The 21,190-nt window shown below is 40.9% G+C and overlaps 1 protein-coding gene across 1 annotated transcript; it reads right to left on the bottom strand.

Annotated features, from left to right (window-relative positions):
* Positions 1-10,446: 10,446 nt before the first annotated feature.
* LOC131538756 (uncharacterized) lies at positions 10,447-21,161 on the bottom strand. Its single transcript, XM_058772848.1, has 2 exons — positions 16,206-21,161; positions 10,447-10,722 (listed from the first exon to the last, which is right to left on the bottom strand). Exon 1 carries the CDS (start codon positions 18,116-18,118, stop codon positions 16,931-16,933), a length of 1,188 nt encoding a protein of 395 aa, XP_058628831.1. The 5' UTR covers positions 18,119-21,161; the 3' UTR covers positions 10,447-10,722; positions 16,206-16,930.
* Between the last annotated feature and the right edge of the window lie 29 nt (positions 21,162-21,190).

Genomic DNA, 21,190 nt, shown 5'->3' with positions numbered 1-21,190 from the left:
AGTGGGCAAATGCTCACATTCGATGGCGTCTGGCACTTTGGAGAGGTGTTCTCTTCATGGATGAATCCCGATTTACTGTACAGGGCAGATGGCAGACAGCGTGTATGGCGTCGTGTGGGTGAGCGGTTTGCTGATGTCAACGTTGTGGATCGAGTGGCCCATGGTGGCGGTGGGGTTATGGTATGGGCAGGCGTATGTTATGGACAACGAACACAGGTTCATTTTATTGATGGCATTTTGAATGCACAGAGATACTGTGACGAGATCCTGAGGCCCATTGTTGTGCCATTCATCCACGACCATCACCTCATGTTGCAGCATGATAATGCACAGCCCCATGTTACAAGGAGCTGTACACAATTCCTGGAAGCTGAAAACATCCCAGTTCTTGCATGGCCAGCATAGTCACCGGGACTACCCATTGAGCATGTGTGGGATGCTCTGGATCGGCGTATACGACAGCGTGTTCCAGTTCCTGCCAATATCCAGCAACTTCGCACAGCCATTGAAGAGGAGTGGACCAACATTCCACAGGCCACAAACAACCTGATCAACTCTATGCGAAGGAGATGTGTTGCACTGTGTGAGGCAAATGGTAGTCACACCAGATACTGACTGGTTTTCGGATTCCCCGGACCCCGCCAATACAGTAAAACTGCACATTTTAGAGTGGCCTTTTATTGTGGCCAGCTTAAGGCACACCTGTGCAATAATCATGCTGTCTAATCAGCATCTTGATATGCCACACCTGTGAGGTGGATGAAGTATCTCGGCAAAGAAGAAGTGCTCACTAACACAGATTTAGACAGATTTGTGAACAATATTTGAGAGAAATAGGCCTGTTTCGTACATGGAAAAGGGCTTAGATCTTTGAGTTCAGCTCATGAAAAATGGGGGCAAAAACAAAAGTGTTGCGTTTATAATTTTGTTCACAGGGTTCCCACACCTTGGTTAACTTCAAATTCAAGGACCTTTCAAGGATTTTTTCCAGATCCAATATCCTCAAATTCAAGGACTTAATGTGGGGACACATTTCAAGTGAGAGCTGGGTTACACCATGCTACCGTGTTAAGATCCATTGTTACAGTTTTCTTGTGTCAAACACAAATATGCAAAAAAGCATTTTTTTTTGTATTTATTATATGACAGAGATCTGATATTCTATTTGTCGTATTTCTGTTTTGCATAAGACTGAAAAATATTTGGTACATCCTATACTGTATTCTAAAATGATCTGATATTAACTTTTGCATGGATTTTATTGAAAAGAGCTCAGGCTCATGTATGCTTTTAAGTTTTTCTTGCCTCATGGGTTTACATTATCTTAACAAGCAAAGCAATTCAACATTACATTAAATAAAATATTTGGCCAACAGATTATCACAAATGTTTTGTTTATTGAACACAATATACAGTCATTGACTGAACATATTTGGGTTCGGTGTAAGCACTGAAAACATATCACAACATAGTGCAGATCAAATACATCATAAAACATTCCAATATAAGACATTACCATAAGGCCATGAATGGATAAACAATATTAAACAATAAATGAAAAACTTCCAACACAAGGTCAGCTTAAAATATGTAACAGAGCAAACACATTCCCTGAGGTATTTTGTGGTGGTTTTCCTTTTTAAATTGATTGTCGCTTTGTTCATTTTCTCTTCGCTTACTTTTGAATTCAGTTAATGATTAACTCAGTTTTATGTTTCTTGAAAATATTTAGTTTCACAGCATAAGCACTAGAAACACAAGCACTGCTGTACATTACCATTACCACATTGTATTTGGACATTACCATAAAGACAAAAATAAACATGAATAGATAAATAAACAATGAATGAAATACTTTTAACAAGAGGTCACCTTAAAATATGTTTGCATTGTAAACACTAGAAACACCACACAACAACATGTGCAAATTAAAGCAACACTATCATATTATTACCATCGGGACATGAATGCACATGAATGAATAAACAATGGTAAACGATGAATACAATATTTCCCAACATAACAGTTAGGTCAGCTAAAAACATATATAAAAAAAAGTGCATTCCCAAAAGTATTCTTTGGTTGTTTACCTTTTTAAGTCAAATTTGTTTTGTTGATTTTGCCTTCATTTGCTTTTCAATTCATTCAATTTCTCATCGAGCGATTTTTCCACTTTCTGCTTTCTTTTCCTTTGCTCCCTTCCTTAAGCTGTTAGATTTGGCAATTAGAGTTAGCTTGCCTGTTTTCTCTGCCTCAAAAGCCAGTTTGTCAGCAGAGGTCTCAAGTGCATCCGTGTCATCTTTCAGTCTTTTTTTCTTCATTTTAAGTTCCTCAATTTCATCCAGCACATATTTTCTCTTAGTGTTTTTTTCCTTATCATCTCTCTTTCTTCTCATATCCTCAAGATGTGTGATGTATCTCTGTCGGGCACCACCAACTGACATCAATAGCGGTTTGTCAATTGTGACATTCTTGGTGCCACCCACAGCCCTGAGGTGGTCCAAAATGCACCTCTGTGCCACGTACGAATCTTCGGAAAGGTTATCATCCTCAATTTGACGGTTGATTGAAAATCCACGCTCTACAGAGGCTTGCCCATGTGAGAGGAGGAGAAGTTGGCGGCAGAGTCTCCATAGCTTTTCATATGGTTTCTGTGTGGACATCCTGTCATGCAAAAATGTGTCAACCCTGTCTGTGTATGGATCAAAGTGGGCTTCATCAGCTTGAACAGGTCTGTTCAAAATGGCACCATGGGATTATCAGTCTGGTAGCGTGCAAGAAATGGAGTCACTTACTTGCTCACTGACAAGATGAAATTAAGTTTAGCAGCCATGAGTGGATCTTCAACAGCCTCCTGAACCACCTCAAAGGACTTTGTGCCTGGACTTGGACACCTCTTTTCCTTTACAGCACTGACATATGCAGCCATGTGTGGTAAAACTTCCAAAGCCCTTTCTAGTACAGGCACATTTTCCAGCCATCTTGTCCTGCAAAACTTTAGTGGTGTTGGGGAACCTGATCCTGCTATGTTGAAATAATCTTCTCTATGAGCTGGTGAATCCCTCAGAAGGTGGTGCATGGATTGAAATATGCTACCAACTTTCCAGTCTGTTCCTTCCACTCCTTTCTGAAAGGCTCCGTGTGCAATATGGAGACCGCAGCTGCCAATATTGATAAGGTGTACGTTATGAGTATCTTGGAGGGATTTGTCAACCTTTGAATAAAAAGACCAATTCACATTTGGTCCATCCATGGTCCATGGAACCATGTTTTCTTTTGGCAGATTTTCAGTACTACTCTCATAGACTGGCGTGTCCCATGAATTTTGAGTCAAAAATCTTGTCACAACTTTGGCCCCATCCCATAAACGGACATGAATGTCACATTGCTTTGATTGTGTTTTTCTGTTAAGGCTCTCATCAAAGAGTAGTACATAGTCCTCCCTATCAGAAGAGAGTTTTTTGCACAACATGTGTTTGAAATGCGGTGCCAGACCATGCTTGCAAATGTACATGGACTTTGTAGCTCCACAGGCAAAAGTCTTAGCAATCGCACTGTCGGGGAACATTGCAGAAAATAGCGCACCTAAATGTAAAGAAAAAAGAAAGAGATTGAAATCAAACACATTTTTATTTGTGTGGGTGTGACTGTGTGTGTTTTCAAAGTACAGCCACCACAAAGTCAGATTTCAGCACCTCCTTTGACTGTGAAATCATTTTGAAGCACATAAAATCATACAAATACAAATCGGTGCATACAAATCTGTGACTGCATTAAATCAAATTTTGGCATTTGGTACTTTGCTGCACATAACCTTGGAATTTCAAAATTATGTCATAGGTGAAAGTTCAAATCACTTCATTTACCTGTCCCTTCACTGGAATTGAAAGAGTAGTGAGACTCCATCATGTTCAAACACCACAGGACCTCAGCTTTTAATGTGTCCTCTTTGGGAACGCCTGTGATTATTGACTGTTTGGAGGACGTGGCGATGGTGGTAGTCGTTGCAGGTGTACATGGTGTAGGAGTTGACGTCACCAACCTTTCCACAAAGTTGACTAAAGTGGGTGCTGTAAGAAATAGTAAGACATATTGTAAGAAATAACACTGACTTATTGTAAGAACTGTTGTATGACACCTAAATATAACATAGCTTGGGCACAAGGACTTAAATGGCACCTTTGAAAACACTCCTTCCAGACCCAACAGCTGATACAACTATTTCCTGTGGTGGTAAATAGTCAGGTATATCTGTGTATTTATATATGCATCATAAACGAATTAGCTTATATAGCCTACATGTGTTAACACAATATTTGATTTACAATTGGTGACATACAATATCTTGGTAAGCCTACTGATACCACAAAGGATTATTTTGATAATCGATGTATTGTTTTTTAACATTCATTTATATTTAATTTAGTGATTCCTCTGTGTATCACTTTTTATTGAATCTCTACCTTACTTTCAATCCCTTTTGTCTAAAGTGATAATATATAACTTAATTCCCACCATATTTCTGGTGTTATCTTTCAAACTAATCTAACTAATCTGATCGTTCGCCTTTAAAAATCGCGAGTGCAGCTTGTTAGCCTGTCACTCGCGGTTCCATTTGCATTTCTATTCGCGCCTATTATTATTTTATTTTTTTCTCGCTCCGTTTTTCACGAGCTCATCAAACAACAGTGGTAAGTGGTAAGTTAAGTTGGTATCGTTCATCAATCACGGTGAGTAATGGCTTCTTCTCCTGCTATTGTTGTTTGCACTGTTTGCCACATGTATAGTTTATCTGTCTCTGTCAGCAGCGAGGGATTCACATGTGATAAATGCAGGGAAATAGTTAGGCTGACAGAGAAGGTTTTAGAACTAGAGACACGCATCCAAACTTTAGTTTAGGACAGTAAGAATGTGAAGGCTGTAGATACTGCTTTGGATGCGACTAGCTCAGGGAGTCCTGTACATTGTTCGGTTTTGTTTGAGCCCGTGCAGCAGGGCAGCTGGGTGACAGTGAGTACGATGTCAGACACTGTAATATGCTCTGGTCCGCTCCCTGCTTACCGGGGTGATGAGATTCATAGCAGACTGTCGTCACTTAATGGCTGGATGTCTAAGTGGTGCTCCCAAAATACCATAAGCTTTATAGACAATTGGAAGAATTTTTGGGGCAGACCTGACCTGTTGAAAAGAGATGGTGTTCATCCCTCCTGGGGTGGTGCCGCTCTTCTCTCTAGAAATATGGCACATAGTCTTAGAGTTTGTACTTGACTAACTGGAGCCCAGGTCAGGAAGCAGACAGACTGGCTAAACCGATCGTCTGCTAGCCGCCTCACGTCGCCAAAGTCAGTTAACTCTCAGCACATAGAAACTTTTTCACCTAGATATCACTCTATAGAGACTGTGTCTGTTCCCCGAACTAGAAAATACAGAAAACATCCAAACCAAAGTAATAGTAACAATTTAATTGATGTTCAACAAATAAAAACTGATATAATACAGATAAACACATGATAAAGCTTGGCTTATTAAATATTAGATCCCTTTCTTCAAAAGCACTTTTGTAAATGATATGTTCACTGACCATAAACTAGATGTGCTTTGTCTGACAGAAACCTGGCTAAAACAAGATGATTACATTACTTTAAACGAGTCTACACCCCAAGATTACTGTTACAAACATGAACCGCGTCCAAAAGGTAAAGGGGGAGGTGTTGCTACAATTTATAGAAATATTTTCAGTATCTCTCAGAGGTTGGGTTTCAAGTATAATTCGTTCGAAGTAATGGTGCTTCATATAACGTTATCCAAAGAAACAAGTGTTAATGATAAATCCCCTGTGATGTTTGTACTGGCTACTGTATACAGACCACCAGGGCACCATACAGACTTTATTAAAGAATTTTCTGATCTTCTATCGGAGTTAGTGCTGACTGCAGATAAAGTCCTAATCGTTGGTGATTTCAATATCCATGTTGATAATGAAAGAGATTCGTTGGGATCAGCATTTATAGACATTCTAAACTCAATTGGTGTTAAACAACACGTGTCAGGACCTACTCATTGTCGAAATCATACTCTAGATTTAATACTGTCACATGGAATTGATGTCAGTGGCGTTGAAATTTTGCAGCAGAGCGATGATATCTCAGATCATTATCTAGTCTCCTGTATATTCCATATAGCTAAAGCTGTAAAGCCAACTTCTTGTTACAAATATGGTAGAACCATTACCTCTACCACAAAAGACTGCTTTATAAATAATCTTCCTGATTTATCTCAGTTCCTCAGCATATCCAATAGCTCAGAACAACTTGATGATGTAACTGAAACTATGGACTCTCTCTTTTCTAGCACTTTAGATGCGGTTGCTCCTTTACGCTTAAGGAAGATTAAGGATAAGAGTCCAACACCGTGGTATAATGAGCACACTCGCGCCCTAAAGAGAGCAGCCCGGAAAATGGAGCGCAGCTGGAGGAAAACTAAATTAGAGGTATTTCGTTTAGCTTGGCGGGAAAGTACCCTATCCTACAGAAAAGCATTAAAAACTGCTAGATCTGATTACTTTTCGTCTCTTCTAGAAGAAAACAAACATAAACCTCTGTATTTATTCAACACAGTAACTAAATTAACGAAAAATCAAGCATCAACAGGTGTTGGCATTTCCCAAGAGCATAGCAGTAATGACTTTATGAACTACTTCACTTCCAAGATCGATACTATCAGAGATAAAATTGTATCCCTGCAGCCGTCAGCTACAGTATCGCATCAGATAGCGCACTATAGACCCCCTGAGGAACAATTCCACTCATTCTCCACTGTGGGAGAGGAAGAATTGTATAAACTTGTTAAATCATCTAAACCAACAACATGTATGTTAGACCCGATTCCATCTAAACTACTAAAAGAGCTGCTTCCAGAAGTCATAGATCCTCTTTTGGCTATTATTAATTCATCATTGTCATTAGGATATGTCCCCAAAACCTTCAAATTGGCTGTTATTAAGCCTCTCATTAAAAACCACAACTTGACCCCAAAGATCTAGTTAATTACAGACCGATCTCAAATCTCCCTTTTCTGTCAAAGATACTAGAAAGGTAGTATCCTCACAATTATATTCCTTCCTAGAGAAAATGATATCTGTGAGGAATTCCAGTCAGGATTTAGATCGTATCATAGTACTGAGACTGCTCTCATTAGAGTTACAAATGACCTGCTTCTATCATCTGATCGTGGTTGTATCTCTTTATTAGTTCTACTGGATCTTAGCGCCATGCTCGACACTATCGACCACAACATTCTTTTGAATAGACTACAAAACTTTGTTGGCATTAGTGGAAGTGCCTTAGCATGGTTCAAATCGTACTTATCTGACCGCCATCAGTTCGTAGCAGTGAATGAAGAGGTATCATATCGATCACAAGTGCAGTATGGAGTACCTCAAGGCTCAGTACTAGGGCCGTTACTTTTCACGCTCTATATGTTACCCTTGGGAGATATTATCAGGAGACATGGTGTTAGCTTTCACTGTTATGCTGATGATACTCAGCTCTATATTTCTTCGCGGCCTGGTGAAACACACCAAATTGAGAAACTAACGGAATGCATAGTGTAACCCAGGTCATTAACTCGGGTCACTAATATTAATAATTATTGTTATTTTATTTATATCACTATAAAACCTAATAGTAATACAGAAGAACATGAAGTAAATTTATTTATTTTATTATAAATAATTCCAAATGAAAGAAAAGGTTCCTGAACTGAATCCTTATTGGTGAGGTGAAAGGTTAGCTCCGCCCCTTGTTTTTGAAAGTTTCCAGAAGATCGCGTCAAGTGAAATGAGTGCGAGTGAGAGAGATTGCGAACGACACGACAGTGATAGCAGACGAAATGATTTGAGAATAGCTGTTTAATAATCCAGCAATAGATAATTAAAAAGTGAGAAGTAGATTTGTGTCTAAGCTTTGAGAAGTTCGTTGTGAACCTGAATGTGACGAGAAGATAACACTAACGTGATAGGATCAATCTGGCGATCTTTTTCTTGAAACTTATTTTTTTTCCTTTTGTTCTCTGATTTATATTTCTCCTTGGTGAGTACAAATTTCTTTATAAGAAATGTGTTTAGATGAAGTGGATGCTGTTTTTGTAATCTTAATGTGTAAAATACATTGGAAAAGTGATTGATGTAAAAAATAATTTGCAAATGCTTTAAGTGTTTTCTGATATAATATGTGAGTGCATATAGTTATGTTTACATGTTTAAAAGATGTAGTATTTTGCTTGAGTATATTTTTTTTCTGTTGTGAAGTGTGCCATGCGGTGCTAGCTTTGCTAGCTCTGTACATATACTCTGTAGCGTATTAATCAAGCACATGGTGACTAGCATGTATTTGTTTCCTGTATCCAAATAATTGAAAAAGACATTTTTAGTCATTTGAAACTGTTTATTTGGATGAGTTTGACTGATGATTGTTTTGGCTTTGTTTTTGCAAGGCCGGGTTTTTGTTTTTTTGTTTCTTGTTTGATTTCTCTCTCTGATAAGTTTCTGAATTGCTGCTGTGATCTTGAATTCTGTCCTGGCTGTGGATCCGTATTCCTGGTTTGGACTGGCGAGCCATCCCATCTTTCGTACCTGGAAACAGAGTAAAAGAGTTGTGAGAGAGTTTTTCTGAGTGGGTAGGACAGAACTGCACACATTACAGGTTTTTTTCTTTTCCAATTTTTTCCTGGATTTCCTTGAGGACAAAGTTTCCTTTTCATGGACTGAACTCATTAATTCAATTTTGATGAACATTCCTATTTTTGGGGAATTTGAAATAGAGACATTGAACTTGCAATTGAGACACTGAGGTCAAATTTCTGAAATTGACATTGGGAATTGTTGACTGTTTTTGTGTTTATTTCACTATTTATTTCAAATACTGTGTGTTACTGTTAACCATTTGTTTTGTTATTTTGTTTTATTTCATTCTGCCAATTTCGAAAAAATACAACTTATGCAAAACAACAAACAAAGAGAAAAGAAATATACGTACCTTTTCATTAATTAGCTGCATTCCAGTTGTCTGAGTGGTTCATTTTATTTTATTAATTTTTACTATTATCTTTGCTAATAATTGCTTCTGTGAGTCGATCCAGGTCTTCTGTTTCTGGTCCATGGTTTTGAGGTTGTAGGATCTAGTATCGAGCCGTGTGTTACAATAGTCGATATAAAAAACTGGATGACGAGTAATTTTTTACTGCTAAATTCTGAAAAAACAGAGGTGTTAATTATCGGACCTAAAAACCCCACATGTAATAACCTAGAACATTATCTAACACTTGACGGCTGCTCTGTCAATTCTTCTTCATCAGTCAGGAACCTAGGTGTGCTGTTCGATAGCAATCTGTCATTTGAAAGCCATGTTTCTAGCATCTGTAAAACTGCATTTTTTCATCTCAAAAACATATCTAAATTGCGACCAATGCTCTCAACGTCAAATGCAGAAATGTTAATTCATGCGTTTATGACCTCAAGGTTAGACTATTGTAATGCTTTATTGGGTGGTTGTTCTGCACGCTTGATCAACAAACTACAGTTAGTCCAAAATGCAGCAGCTAGAGTCCTTACTAGAACCAGGAAATATGACCATATTAGCCCGGTTCTGTCAACACTGCACTGGCTCCCTATCAAGCATCGGATAGATTTTAAAATCTTGTTAATTACTTATAAAGCCCTGAATGGTTTAGCTCCTCTGTACTTGAGCGAGCTCTTATCGCATTATAGTCCTCCACGTCCGCTGCGTTCTCAAAACTCCGGCCGTTTGATAATACCTAGAATATCAAAATCGACTGCGGGCGGCAGATCCTATTCCTATTTAGCACCCAAACTCTGGAACAGTCTACCTAACACTGTTCGGGAGGCAGACACACTTTGTCAGTTTAAATCTAGATTAAAGACCCATCTCTTTAGCCTGGCTTACACATAACACATTAATACGCTTCTATTATTCAAATCCGTTAAAGGATTGTTAGGCTGCATTAATTAGATCAACCGGAACCGGGAACACTCCCCATAACACACAATGTACTCGTTACATCGTAAGTAGAATGGCATCTACGCTAATATTTGTCTGTTTCTTTCCTAGTCTGTTTCTCAGTCCATATCCGATCAGATGGTGGATCAGCACCAAGAGATGATGTCTGCAGCCCTGATCGTCAGCGGAGACCAGGACACCCAGATGACCCCCAGAGATATATCCCCAGATATATCAACCAAAAATAACTAAATAACTAAAATATAATAAAATACCTAACTACATAATACTACTATTGTTAGAAATTGCAACAAAATTAAAATAGAAATATAAACTTTTGAACTGTGGGTTTCGTCTGGTCAGAGGAGAACTGGCCCCGACTGAGCCTGGTTTCTCCCAAGGTTTTTCTCCATTCTGTCACAGAGGAGTTTTGGTTCCTTGCCGCTGTCGCCTCTGGCTTGCTCAGTTGGGGACACTTAATTTCTAGCGATTATCGCCGATTTGATTGCACAGATACTATTTAAACTAAACTGAGCTAGACAATGACATCTCTGAATTCAATAATGAAATGCCTTTAACTGAAAATTGAGTGTTTAATCTTATCATTATACATTACTGACACTCTATCCTCCAATTTGATACTGTTAAGTGCTTTGACACAATCTGTATTGTAAAAGCGCTATATAAATAAAGGTGACTTGACTTGCTTTTTTGAAACAGGCTAATATGCCAGGCATAAGGAGATGGTGGTGTACACTCCTACTTGGAAGGCTCAGAATAAATTTTAAGTCTTTTATCAAATTTAAAGTGATGACATTTAGCACTTTATAAATCTCTCTCTCTTTTTAAGGTCTCTTTCAGAACAAAAAAGTTCAGTTGAGGACTTGCCACAGTTAAAGGGAAATATAATAGGTTAACAAACAATTTAAAATATAAAACACAATATCATGTAAAAAAATATATTAAAACATTGTCAGTGGAAATTTATAGTAATAATAATTTTAAAAAAACATGCATCTAGGGCTGCAACAACTAACCCATAAATAATTGGTAAAGAAGTGGCTGTAAATTGTCACTTTGTATAGATATACAATGTTTTTTACAAAATACAATATTTCTTTAAACAAATAATTTTTTTAATGCACATTTGAAAACGGTTATGTAATTAATAATTGTAATTTTATAGCCCTAAATTACTAATTGTCATTTGCAATGTTTGTTTTCTTTCCAGCCATGAACCCAGCAGAAAGCATTGCTGATGTATGACTGAATATTGTGAAGTATTTCACTAACCTAGATTTGTTGTAATTATGCATTTAAAATAGTTTTGTCATTTATCATTTTATATGTTTTCTTTAATTTAGCTACTGTCAGAACTGCTAAGACTGCTAGATTATTGTAGATGTTGTCTATGAAGGATATGGAGCTGTTCTCACACTGTCACTAGTGTGCTGTGCAGAAAGTTTTATGACATTGTCAGCCATCAGGCTTTATGAAGACAATTTCACCTTTATTAAATAAACAACAAGTTTATATTTAGAATGTTTATTGCATTAATTGAAAGGTTTTCAGTTTCTAATTTCTTTTTCTTGTGTAGGAATCGTTGGCTGGAAGCCTGTCAGTCCTGATGTGAGGAAAAAATACAGAGTGGAGTTCGAGCTCACCAAGTGTGGTGGTGTGGATGCATCTACAAAAACACCACTGGACACTGTGGCATCAGAAAAAAAGGGGTGTTCCCTGCGTTCTATTCCAATAGAGTTTGATGGTTTCTGTTCTATGGACTGCTACTACAGCATGGTTGAATCCAAAATAATGGATTTGGGTGGCATTTTATTTATTTATTTATTTATTTTTAAGTATTTTTTACGTGTGTAGACAAGCCCTTGACAACTGGAACTGAATAAATGTTGTAGGCCTATTGTCTAATCTTGTGTGTTTGTCAAATTGGTTAAAGGGGTCATGTGATGCGATTTCAAGTTTTCCTTTCTCTTCGGAGTGTTACAAGCTGTTTGTGCATAGATGAGATCCCTGAAGTTGCAAAGACTAAAGTCTCAAAACCAAAGAGATATTCTTTATAAAATTTAAGACTCGTCCACGCCCTCTTAAAACGGCTCATTCAAACACGCCCCCACATGTGTACGTCACCGTGTGGGGAGATTTGCAAAACACCGCCCAAATGTATACGCAAAGAAAGAAGGTGGTACTATTATTCTCGCTGTATTATATTTGCTGCCTGGAGACGCTGTGTTTCGTTGTGAAAGCGAAACTACTTTGTTTGGGCTTCCAAAAGAGGACTCAACTAGAAATTAGTGGTTAAGTTGTATTTACAACACTGTTCCAGAACAGTTCAACCCAAATATTAGAGTGTGTGCAGTGCATTTTACGGAGGACTGTTTCCTGAACCTGGAAGAGTAGCCTACAATGCCAGCTGTGCACAAAGGCTGTTTCTATAAAGTGGGGCAATTCCACCTTTGCAAGGACAGTCTGACGCTTCTGACTCAGCCTGCAAGTACGTTTCTGCTACTGACTATTCAAACGCAAGCTTTGAGCAATGTATAGTAGCGCTTGTTGTTTGTTGTTTCTCCGATCACAAAAGCAGACATGGTAATGTTTAAAAAGACAGTATAAGTCATTATAATCAGTAATTATGTCCCCACTGGATGCAACAAATGCCTCATTTATAATGGGTTTTTATTGTTTTAGTGTCATCGCGCCGGGACACGGCATCACAATACGGTGAGAGAGGGGCGTAACATTTCCGTCTCACGCTTGAGATATTCGGCCAATCACAACGCACTGGATAGCTAGCCAATCAGAGCACACCTCGCTTCTCAGAACAATGAGCTTTGTAAAAATCGACGCGTTTCAGAAAGGCGGAGCATAGAGGAGCAACAATAATGTACAGTATGTGGAAAATAATGTTTTTTGAACCTTAAACCACATAAACACATTGCATTACACCAAATAATGTTCTTTTTAGCAATGTCATATGACCCCTTTAATGCCACTTAACATAAGGTTGTCAAACAGTACTCATTCTTCTTCTGATTATTATTATTATTATTATTATTGTGTATTGAGTGTTTTATCAACCATATATGTTTGTCCTTATCAGGCAAAACATTTTGAATTTGCATGCACTTTTAGAAAAATTGTAAAACAGTTAAAAACAGACAAAATTATTGATTCTATAACTTTTTTTCTATCCTGTGTAATCAATACATTGGAATACTAAAAGATATTTAGAAATTATGACAGCTTGTGAGACTCTATATCCTTAAAAATAATAAATGTAATCTGTTTTTGATTAATTATTTTGATTATGGATGCACTGTACAAACACGCGGTGGTGATGACATCAATAATCCGCGTGGAAAAAATGGAATTTGGGTTTATAGAATTATGTTGGATTTATTACTTTAACAGATTAAAAGGATCAATAGCGTTTAAAATCACAGTCCGCCGTTGTGAATCGGGAAACTTTCGCAACCAATTATAAAGACCTTTCGGCACACCCGTTGCTCCAGGCTGCAGCTACCCTTGTCTCTGAGCAAATGCTACATAGTGTTGCTTTAAATTAGTGATGTGTCGTTCGCGAACGAGCCAGCTCTAGAGCCAATTCTTTGTAGCGAACGAGAAGAGCCGACTTCCGTCGGGGAGAGCCAAATCTTCAGATGGAGCCTTCTATTTTAGCCCAATTTAGCAATTGTAAATGGTTTGTGTGTTGGTAAGCAATTTTTTATTTACTGTTTTCATAAAAGCCTTATTGTTCTGCATTTTTCGTTACAAAAAAATAAATAAATACACATGCGGCTAATCACATGGGAGGACAGACTAGGATCAGACCATTATGTGAAAGAAGGAAGGGGGACACACGCTCTGAAGATAGTGAGTGTAGTGTTACAGGCCAGGTACACAGGACGACAGAGAGAGGCGGTGGAGCCAGATTTAAATGCAAGCACGTTGGTTAAGGAAGGAAGACACCGCATTGTTGCAACATCGGTCCCCTCAGAGTGATGTCTTCTCAAAAACACGACAAATAATCACAGAGAGGAGAAATCACAACAGCACATCCAAGCTGAGGCATCTGATATTTCTGAATGCCAACCTACACTAAAGACTAAAGTATCTTAATTCTTTTGCTTTTATTTATTTGATTTGTTTGCTGTGGTTCTGTGTTCAATTGTTAAATTAAAGTTTTATTAAAATGTTATAATAGTAATATTAACTGTGTATTTAATTTTTTTTTTTTTTTTTAACAAAAAATGCATAAAAATAAGGCTTTTATGAAAACACTGAATAAACAATTGCTTACCAACACACACAAAAAACGAATTGCTAAATTGGGATAAAATAGAAGGCTCCGAGTGATACTAAATGAAGAGCCATTTGGGAGCCGTAAGAGCCGGCTCTTCTAAGGGAGCTGAGCCAAAAGAGCCGAATCTTTGAAAAGAGCCAAACTTCTCATCACTGCTTTAATGCTGCCTTCACGTGCTATCGGAAATTTCCTATTTCCCATTTATGAAGTCGTGATTACGAGCTTGTCGTATTCAAGTGCTTTAATGTCGGAAAGAATCAAATGTAGCATCCCATTGGTTAACAATCATATAAACATTCACCGCACTACACATGCAGTTCACTGACAATTCTGGAATTTCGGTCAAATACATACTTATTTCAATGCTTATAAAACATACAATATGCTTCGCATGATCATTCATATCTAGCCTATAAATACACTACTTTAGCGACAAGACAAAGGGATGTAGTTGTTGTGAGAACAGCATTGACAGCAGCAATGATTGTCACCTCCACCATGTTTAAAGTTCATGACCCGCCCAACTCAGAAACTCGGGTATCAAAATTATTTCAGAATTTCCCAGTAGTAAATACGACTTCAGAGGCCGTTCACGTCCAATTTCCGATTAGGAAACTTGTATTTACGATAATTCCGATAGCACGTGAAGGCAACATAAATCTCCACTGTGTATGTGTACATACATTTGTTGGAGGTAATTTTCAGCACACAATTATAAAAAAAAAACACATGTATTTCACTAAGAATACATTTCTCTGACGTGTTCTATTACTCGTATGTGTTTTCTGTATGTAAATACCCATGCACTTTTTTTTTTTTGGATTGCAGACACAGCGAGAAGCACCCGGCTGAAGCCTGCAGATCGAGGCGGGGCTGCATCTGGGGCGGGGCTGCACGTGTCGCCCCGCCCACAAAACTTCTCATTGGTTAGTGGCAAAGTAATGACGTAGATCGAGGTGGGGCTGTATCTGGGGCGGGGCTGCACGTCTCGTCCCGCCTACAACTGTTCTCATTGGTTAATGGCGTCAAGTCATAACATCGATTCTCGTGGTTTTTTCATTTACGCTGTTCTTCGCTGCATGGTGGGTACAGGCGAGCTACGTCTCTTGTCTAATTTGTTTAATTAGAATGATTAATTCTAAAGTGGCGTTTAATGTGTTGTTAAAAGGAAATGTGAAGTAGTTTAAAAATAAAATCGCCTAACTTTACTCGCTCAACCATGTCACGCAAGGTAGTCTGCTTTTAAAATAACCAGGTCTGCGTTTCCCAAAAGCATTGTAGGCCTAATGCCGCCTTCACGTTCTATCGGAAATTTGATAATTCTCACTATTGAAGTTGTGATTACGAGCTCATCGCATTAAAGTTTCGAAATGGGAGGGCGTTCGAGTGCAATATTTACCTAGGAAACTCATATTTATGATAATTCTGAGAGCACTTTAGAAAGCAGCATTAGTGTGTGGTTTTGGTGGGATTATGATTATGATATAGTGTTCCCAAAATAAGCCCCTTAAAAAGAAATACAGTGGCAAAACTGAACCAGCAGAAATAATATAGGACAAGTTCATATTAACAGTAGCTATACAAATTTATATTGTTTTTCTGTGAATAAAATTATTATATGTAAAATATTTAGATATTATTATTATTAATATTATTAATTATACATCTATTAAAATAAACCGTAAACTACATTCAATAATAATAATTCAACCAAAAGTATGATTAAGTTTAACAGTCCTTGAATGTAGAGCTTGTTTTTTTATATTACATACTGTTATGCTGCTATACAGTATATGCACTAGAGCAGGTGCCCAATCCTGCTCCTGGAGGACCACTGTCCTGCAGAGTTCAGCTCCATCCCCAATAAACACACCTGAACCAGCCAATCAAGATCTTATTAGGCTTACTAGAAACTTCTAGGCAGGTGTGTTGAGGCAAGTTAGAGCTAAATTCCAGGACTGTGGCCCTCCAGGACCGACTTTGGACACCCTGCACGAGTAAAAAACAAAAACAAAAAAAAACTTTTTTTGCTAATACTGATTCTATGTATTTCCTTTTTTTGTAGATCCTTCTCATTGTCATCCCCACCATCTCTCCATCTCTCTCCTCTTTTTTTGTTGTTATTCACTTTATAACCCAAAGGCTCTTTTAAGAGCCATTTCCCCTGCAAAAATGCACAAAACTGTGTTAAGCAAGGGGGAATGTGAGCATTATTTAAAAAACTGCACTAGTGAGTGCCCATTCTGCAGTTACACCAGTATGCCACAACTGATGTATTATCTCATCAAAAATCACTTTCAGTGGGCAGTGCAACATCATGGTGAGTTTAACTGTCTTTTGCTTATGTGTAACAGGGCTGACGAGACGTGAGTCGTGCGGATCCATGTGCAGGCTTTTATTTACAGGCATGGTCAAAGATACAGGCAGGGTCGAAACAATGGCAAACAGGTATGGCAGGGACAAGACAAAGAGTAAACTTAGGGCAAGCGTGGGTCGACGATCAGCGAACAGTATCCAAAGGGCAAGACAGGAGAGGGAAACCAAAAACGTCAGCGATAGTCCAGGCAGGGGAAAACACAATCCAACAAAGGCAAGGCTAGGCAAGGCAAGGCAAGGCTAGGCTAGGCAAACTAACGGGCTCTGTAGGGCAGCGATAATGCATACGATACTCGGCGACGAGGGGGAGAATGTCCAGGGTTGAAATAGTGTGTGTGATTAGTGATGCTGTGTGATCAGGTGTGCGTGTGAAAGAACGGCTTCCAGACGCTCCACACAGTCTATAATCCAGGAGGGAGGTGGAGCGGAGGCGGAACAGGGGGAGGGATGGAGGGCCAGGTCCCTGTGGCAGCGGAGTGATCTGGGACTGAGGTAGAGCTGGCAGAGCAGGAAGCCAGGGCAGAGTGGACGGGACTGGAACCCACCAGGGCGGAGCAGGCGGGACTGGGACCCACCAGGGCTGAGCAGGCGGGACTGGGGCCCACCAGGGCGGAGCCGACAGAACACGAGCCCACCAGGGCGGACCAGACGGGACTTGAGCCCACCAGGGCGGACCAGACGGGACAGGAGCCCACCAGGGCGGACCAGACGGGACAGGAGCCCACCAGGGCGGACCAGACGGGACAGGAGCCCACCAGGGCGGACCAGATGGAACAGTTGGAGCAGAAGACCACCACGGTGGAGCAGATAGCGCGGGAGGCCACCACGACGGATCAGGAACCCACAGCAGGGCCTGGGACCTAGGGAGAATGGAGACATAAGGAGGAGACAGAACATGCACAGACACAAGGACTGAGGTAGGGAACACAGAAAGTTCATGGTTAGTTTCCATAGCTGTGACAGGACAGAACGAGAGTTCATTGACGGCCTTCATAGCCGTGACAGGACAGAACGAGAGTTCTTTGACGGCCTCCATAGCCGTGACAGGACAGAACGAGAGTTCTTTGACGGCCTCCATAGCCGTGACAGGACAGAACGAGAGTTTATTGACAGCTACTGCTGACACCTCTGGAGGTTCTGCAGCAGCTGCCGCCACCTCTGGAGGTTCTACAGCAGTAACCTCGGGACACAGGGAGAATTTAGTAACGGTCTCTTCGACCGCCACATAACAGGTTGAGAGTACATTACTGGGCGCCACCACCATACAAGGGGCCGACGCGAGCCCTGCCGCTTCTGGAGGTTCTGCAGCATGGACCGCCACCTCTGGAGAAGCTACAGCGGGTGCCACCACCTCGGGCAGTTCTGCGGTGGTGTACGCAGCCCAAACACAACATAAAGCGATCCCCATCACAGGAAGCACTTCAGACAGGGGAATCAGTTCAGGAACAGGAGGGCTAGAGTGATTGGGTTTGGGGATACCAGCTGTGCATGCAGACACCAGCGGTGAATCCCTCACGCTGGATATCAGACTGGGATAATGAAAGACTGACCTTGATGATCTGGGTGTGTCAGACCGGACGTGACCCTGTGACTCTGGAAGGTCAGCGGAGACGTGACGCTGTGACTCTGGAAGGTCAGCGGAGACGTGACCCGACTCTGGACGGTGCTTTGACTCTGGACGGACAGCTGTGACGTGCTGCTTTGACTCTGGACGGACAGCTGTGACGTGCTGCTTTGACTCTGGACGGACAGCTGTGACGTGCTGCTGTGACTCTGGACGGACAGCTGTGACGTGACTTGACTTTAGGAGATCAGCTGTGACGTGCTGCTGTGACTCTGGATGAACAGCTGTGACGTGCTGCTGTGACTCTGGACGAACAGCTGTGTAACGTAAAGTGACTCAGGACGAGCGGCCGGGACGTGCTGCTGTGACTCTGGATGAGCAGCTGAGACGTGAAGTGATTCTGGACGAACAGCCGTGACGTGCTGCTGTGACTCTGGACGAGCAGCTGAGACGTGAAGTGATTCTGGACGAACAGCCGTGACGTGCTGCTGTGACTCTGGACGAGCAGCTGAGATGTGAAGTGATTCTGGACGAACAGCCGTGACGTGCTGCGGTGACTCTGGACGAACAGCCGTGACGTGACTTGATTTATGTAGATTGACTGTGACTTGATTTAGCTCTTTACTGGCAGCAATGACATGACGGGGTGTTGTTGTGGCTGCCATTTTGTGAACGGGCTCCGGTGTCGCTGCCATTTTAGTCACAAACGCGGTGTTATTTTCCTCCTCCGCAACACCCAAAGTAAATGAAGAGCCAACACATAACAGAGCATAATCTAAAAACTGACTGAGTGAGGAACGTGGACCCTTACAAATAAGCTCTGATTTTAGTGGCTGATTAATGCCGTCACAGAAGAAATCAATCAAGACATCATCTGGAAAATCAGAATCATTAGCAATGTCTAGATACTCTTGGGTGAAGTCCTCAAGTGACCGTATACCCTGCTTGAGGGCTAATAATCGCCTTGAAGTGTACATACCAGGCCAGTATTGCTCATGAAAGCCGCTGGATCCTTGCGTGGCCGAGTATTCTGTAACAGGGCTGACGAGACGAGAGGCGTGCGGATCCATGTGCAGGCTTTTATTTACAGGCATGGTCAAAGATACAGGCAGGGTCGAAACAATGGCAAACAGGTATGGCAGGGACAAGACAAAGAGTAAACTTAGGGCAAGCGTGGGTCGACGATCAGCGAACAGTATCCAAAGGGCAAGACAGGAGAGGGAAACCAAAAATGTCAGCGATAGTCCAGGCAGGGGAAAACACAATCCAACAAAGGCAAGGCAAGGCAAGGCAAGGCAAGGCAAGGCAAGGCAAGGCAAGGAAAACTAACGGGCTCTGTAGGGCAGCGATAGTGCATACGATACTCGGCGACGAGGGGGAGAATGTCCAGGGTTGAAATAGTGTGTGTGATTAGTGATGCTGTGTGATCAGGTGTGCGTGTGATTGGTGCAATGAGTGATTGGTGACAGCTGTGATCAGTGTTTGATGATGGGAATTGGAGTCCATGTGATGTGTGGTGTGAAAGTCCATGTGGTGAGCGGGTGACCTCTAGTGGTGAGTGACCGGGAGTGCAGACCAGATTCGTGACATTATGTCGCTTTAGTTAAAGTTTAGTATGGTACCGAACCAGCCAACAATGCACTGTGCATGCTTCTGATTGAATTGTTTGTGAATTTGTAGTAAGGCTCAGTTTGCACATGGATGGTGCTAATGAAAATTCTGTCTTGCGACTGTCCACTGTCCAGAGCAAAATGCAAACAAGTGAAGGTTAAATTTAGGCAATTTTCAACAAACTTATTTTCTTTTTTTGCCCTTTCAGATTTCACCATTTTAAAATGTAGTTTAAAATGTCGGGCAAAGTCCCACTTTCACTGCTGCTATTGTTCAGCGACTGTAATAACTCGGGCAAATTTGCTGAAGCACATCGCCACCCATGCTTCACCACCAACCCAGCCTCAGTCTTCCTCCTCTGTTCAGCAGACGCCGCCTCAGTCTTCCTCCTCGCTGCCTCAGTCTTCCTCCTCGGTTCAGAAGACGCTGCCTCAGTCTTCCTCCTCAGTCCAGCAGATGCCGCCTCAGTCTTCCTCCTCACCGCCTCAGTGTTCCTCCTCGCTGCCTCAGTCTTCCTCCTCGGTCCAGCAGATGCCGCCCGCCTCAGTCTTCCTCCTCAGTTCAGCAGACGCCGCCTCAGTCACCTGCCATCCTCCCAAAATGCCCAGCTCCTAAAAAGAGGACTGTCACTTGCAGCCAATGTGATTTGACCTTACTGGCCAAAAATCTATGAACTCACATTAGAAGGCATCACACTGAAAAAGAAAATACAATTACTCCTGAGAGGCACTTTCAATCTCAGTGCATTGATGAAAAAATTGGCATTTTTGCTGTTGAAAAGGCTTTTCTTGGTCAAGCAACACCCATTCACGTAATAAAAAATACTTGGGGCCCAAACTATCGCTCAGCATGTGAACTTGACCAATGTATTTTAAATGCAGAGTTTGCCCATAACACTGGGATACTGTCCTTTGAGTGTTGCCATGTCAAATCGCTGTCTTTTTGTAAACTAGTTGACAACCCCAATGTTGCACTGACAGAGAACAGTCTCTCTCAGCTGGTCCAGCAGAAGTGATTTGGTGAGGCAAGAAAAGCCCAGCTGGTAAAGTTGCAGCAAGAGGCAAACACTGCAGAGACACCTTTGTCTTTTCATGTCAATGTTGGAGGTCCATCAACAAAGCATTTCATTTCTGTGTTTGAACCAACAATGTCCTATTACAGCAGGATGGGAAGAGTCATGGTAGCTTACAATAAAAAGAAAAATAACTGGCATTGTCCTTGTGCCAATGGACAATCCAATGGAGGATTGTGCCTCGCCAATCATGCATTCATAAAGCTACAGCAAAGTGGCATCTTTTTCAGATA

The sequence above is a fragment of the Onychostoma macrolepis genome, chromosome 04 (genome assembly GCF_012432095.1).
Source record: "Onychostoma macrolepis isolate SWU-2019 chromosome 04, ASM1243209v1, whole genome shotgun sequence".
In the NCBI taxonomy this organism is placed as follows: Eukaryota; Metazoa; Chordata; class Actinopteri; order Cypriniformes; family Cyprinidae; genus Onychostoma; species Onychostoma macrolepis.
Note: the sequence above shows the minus strand (reverse complement) of the source record. Positions and strands in the feature narration are given on the sequence as shown.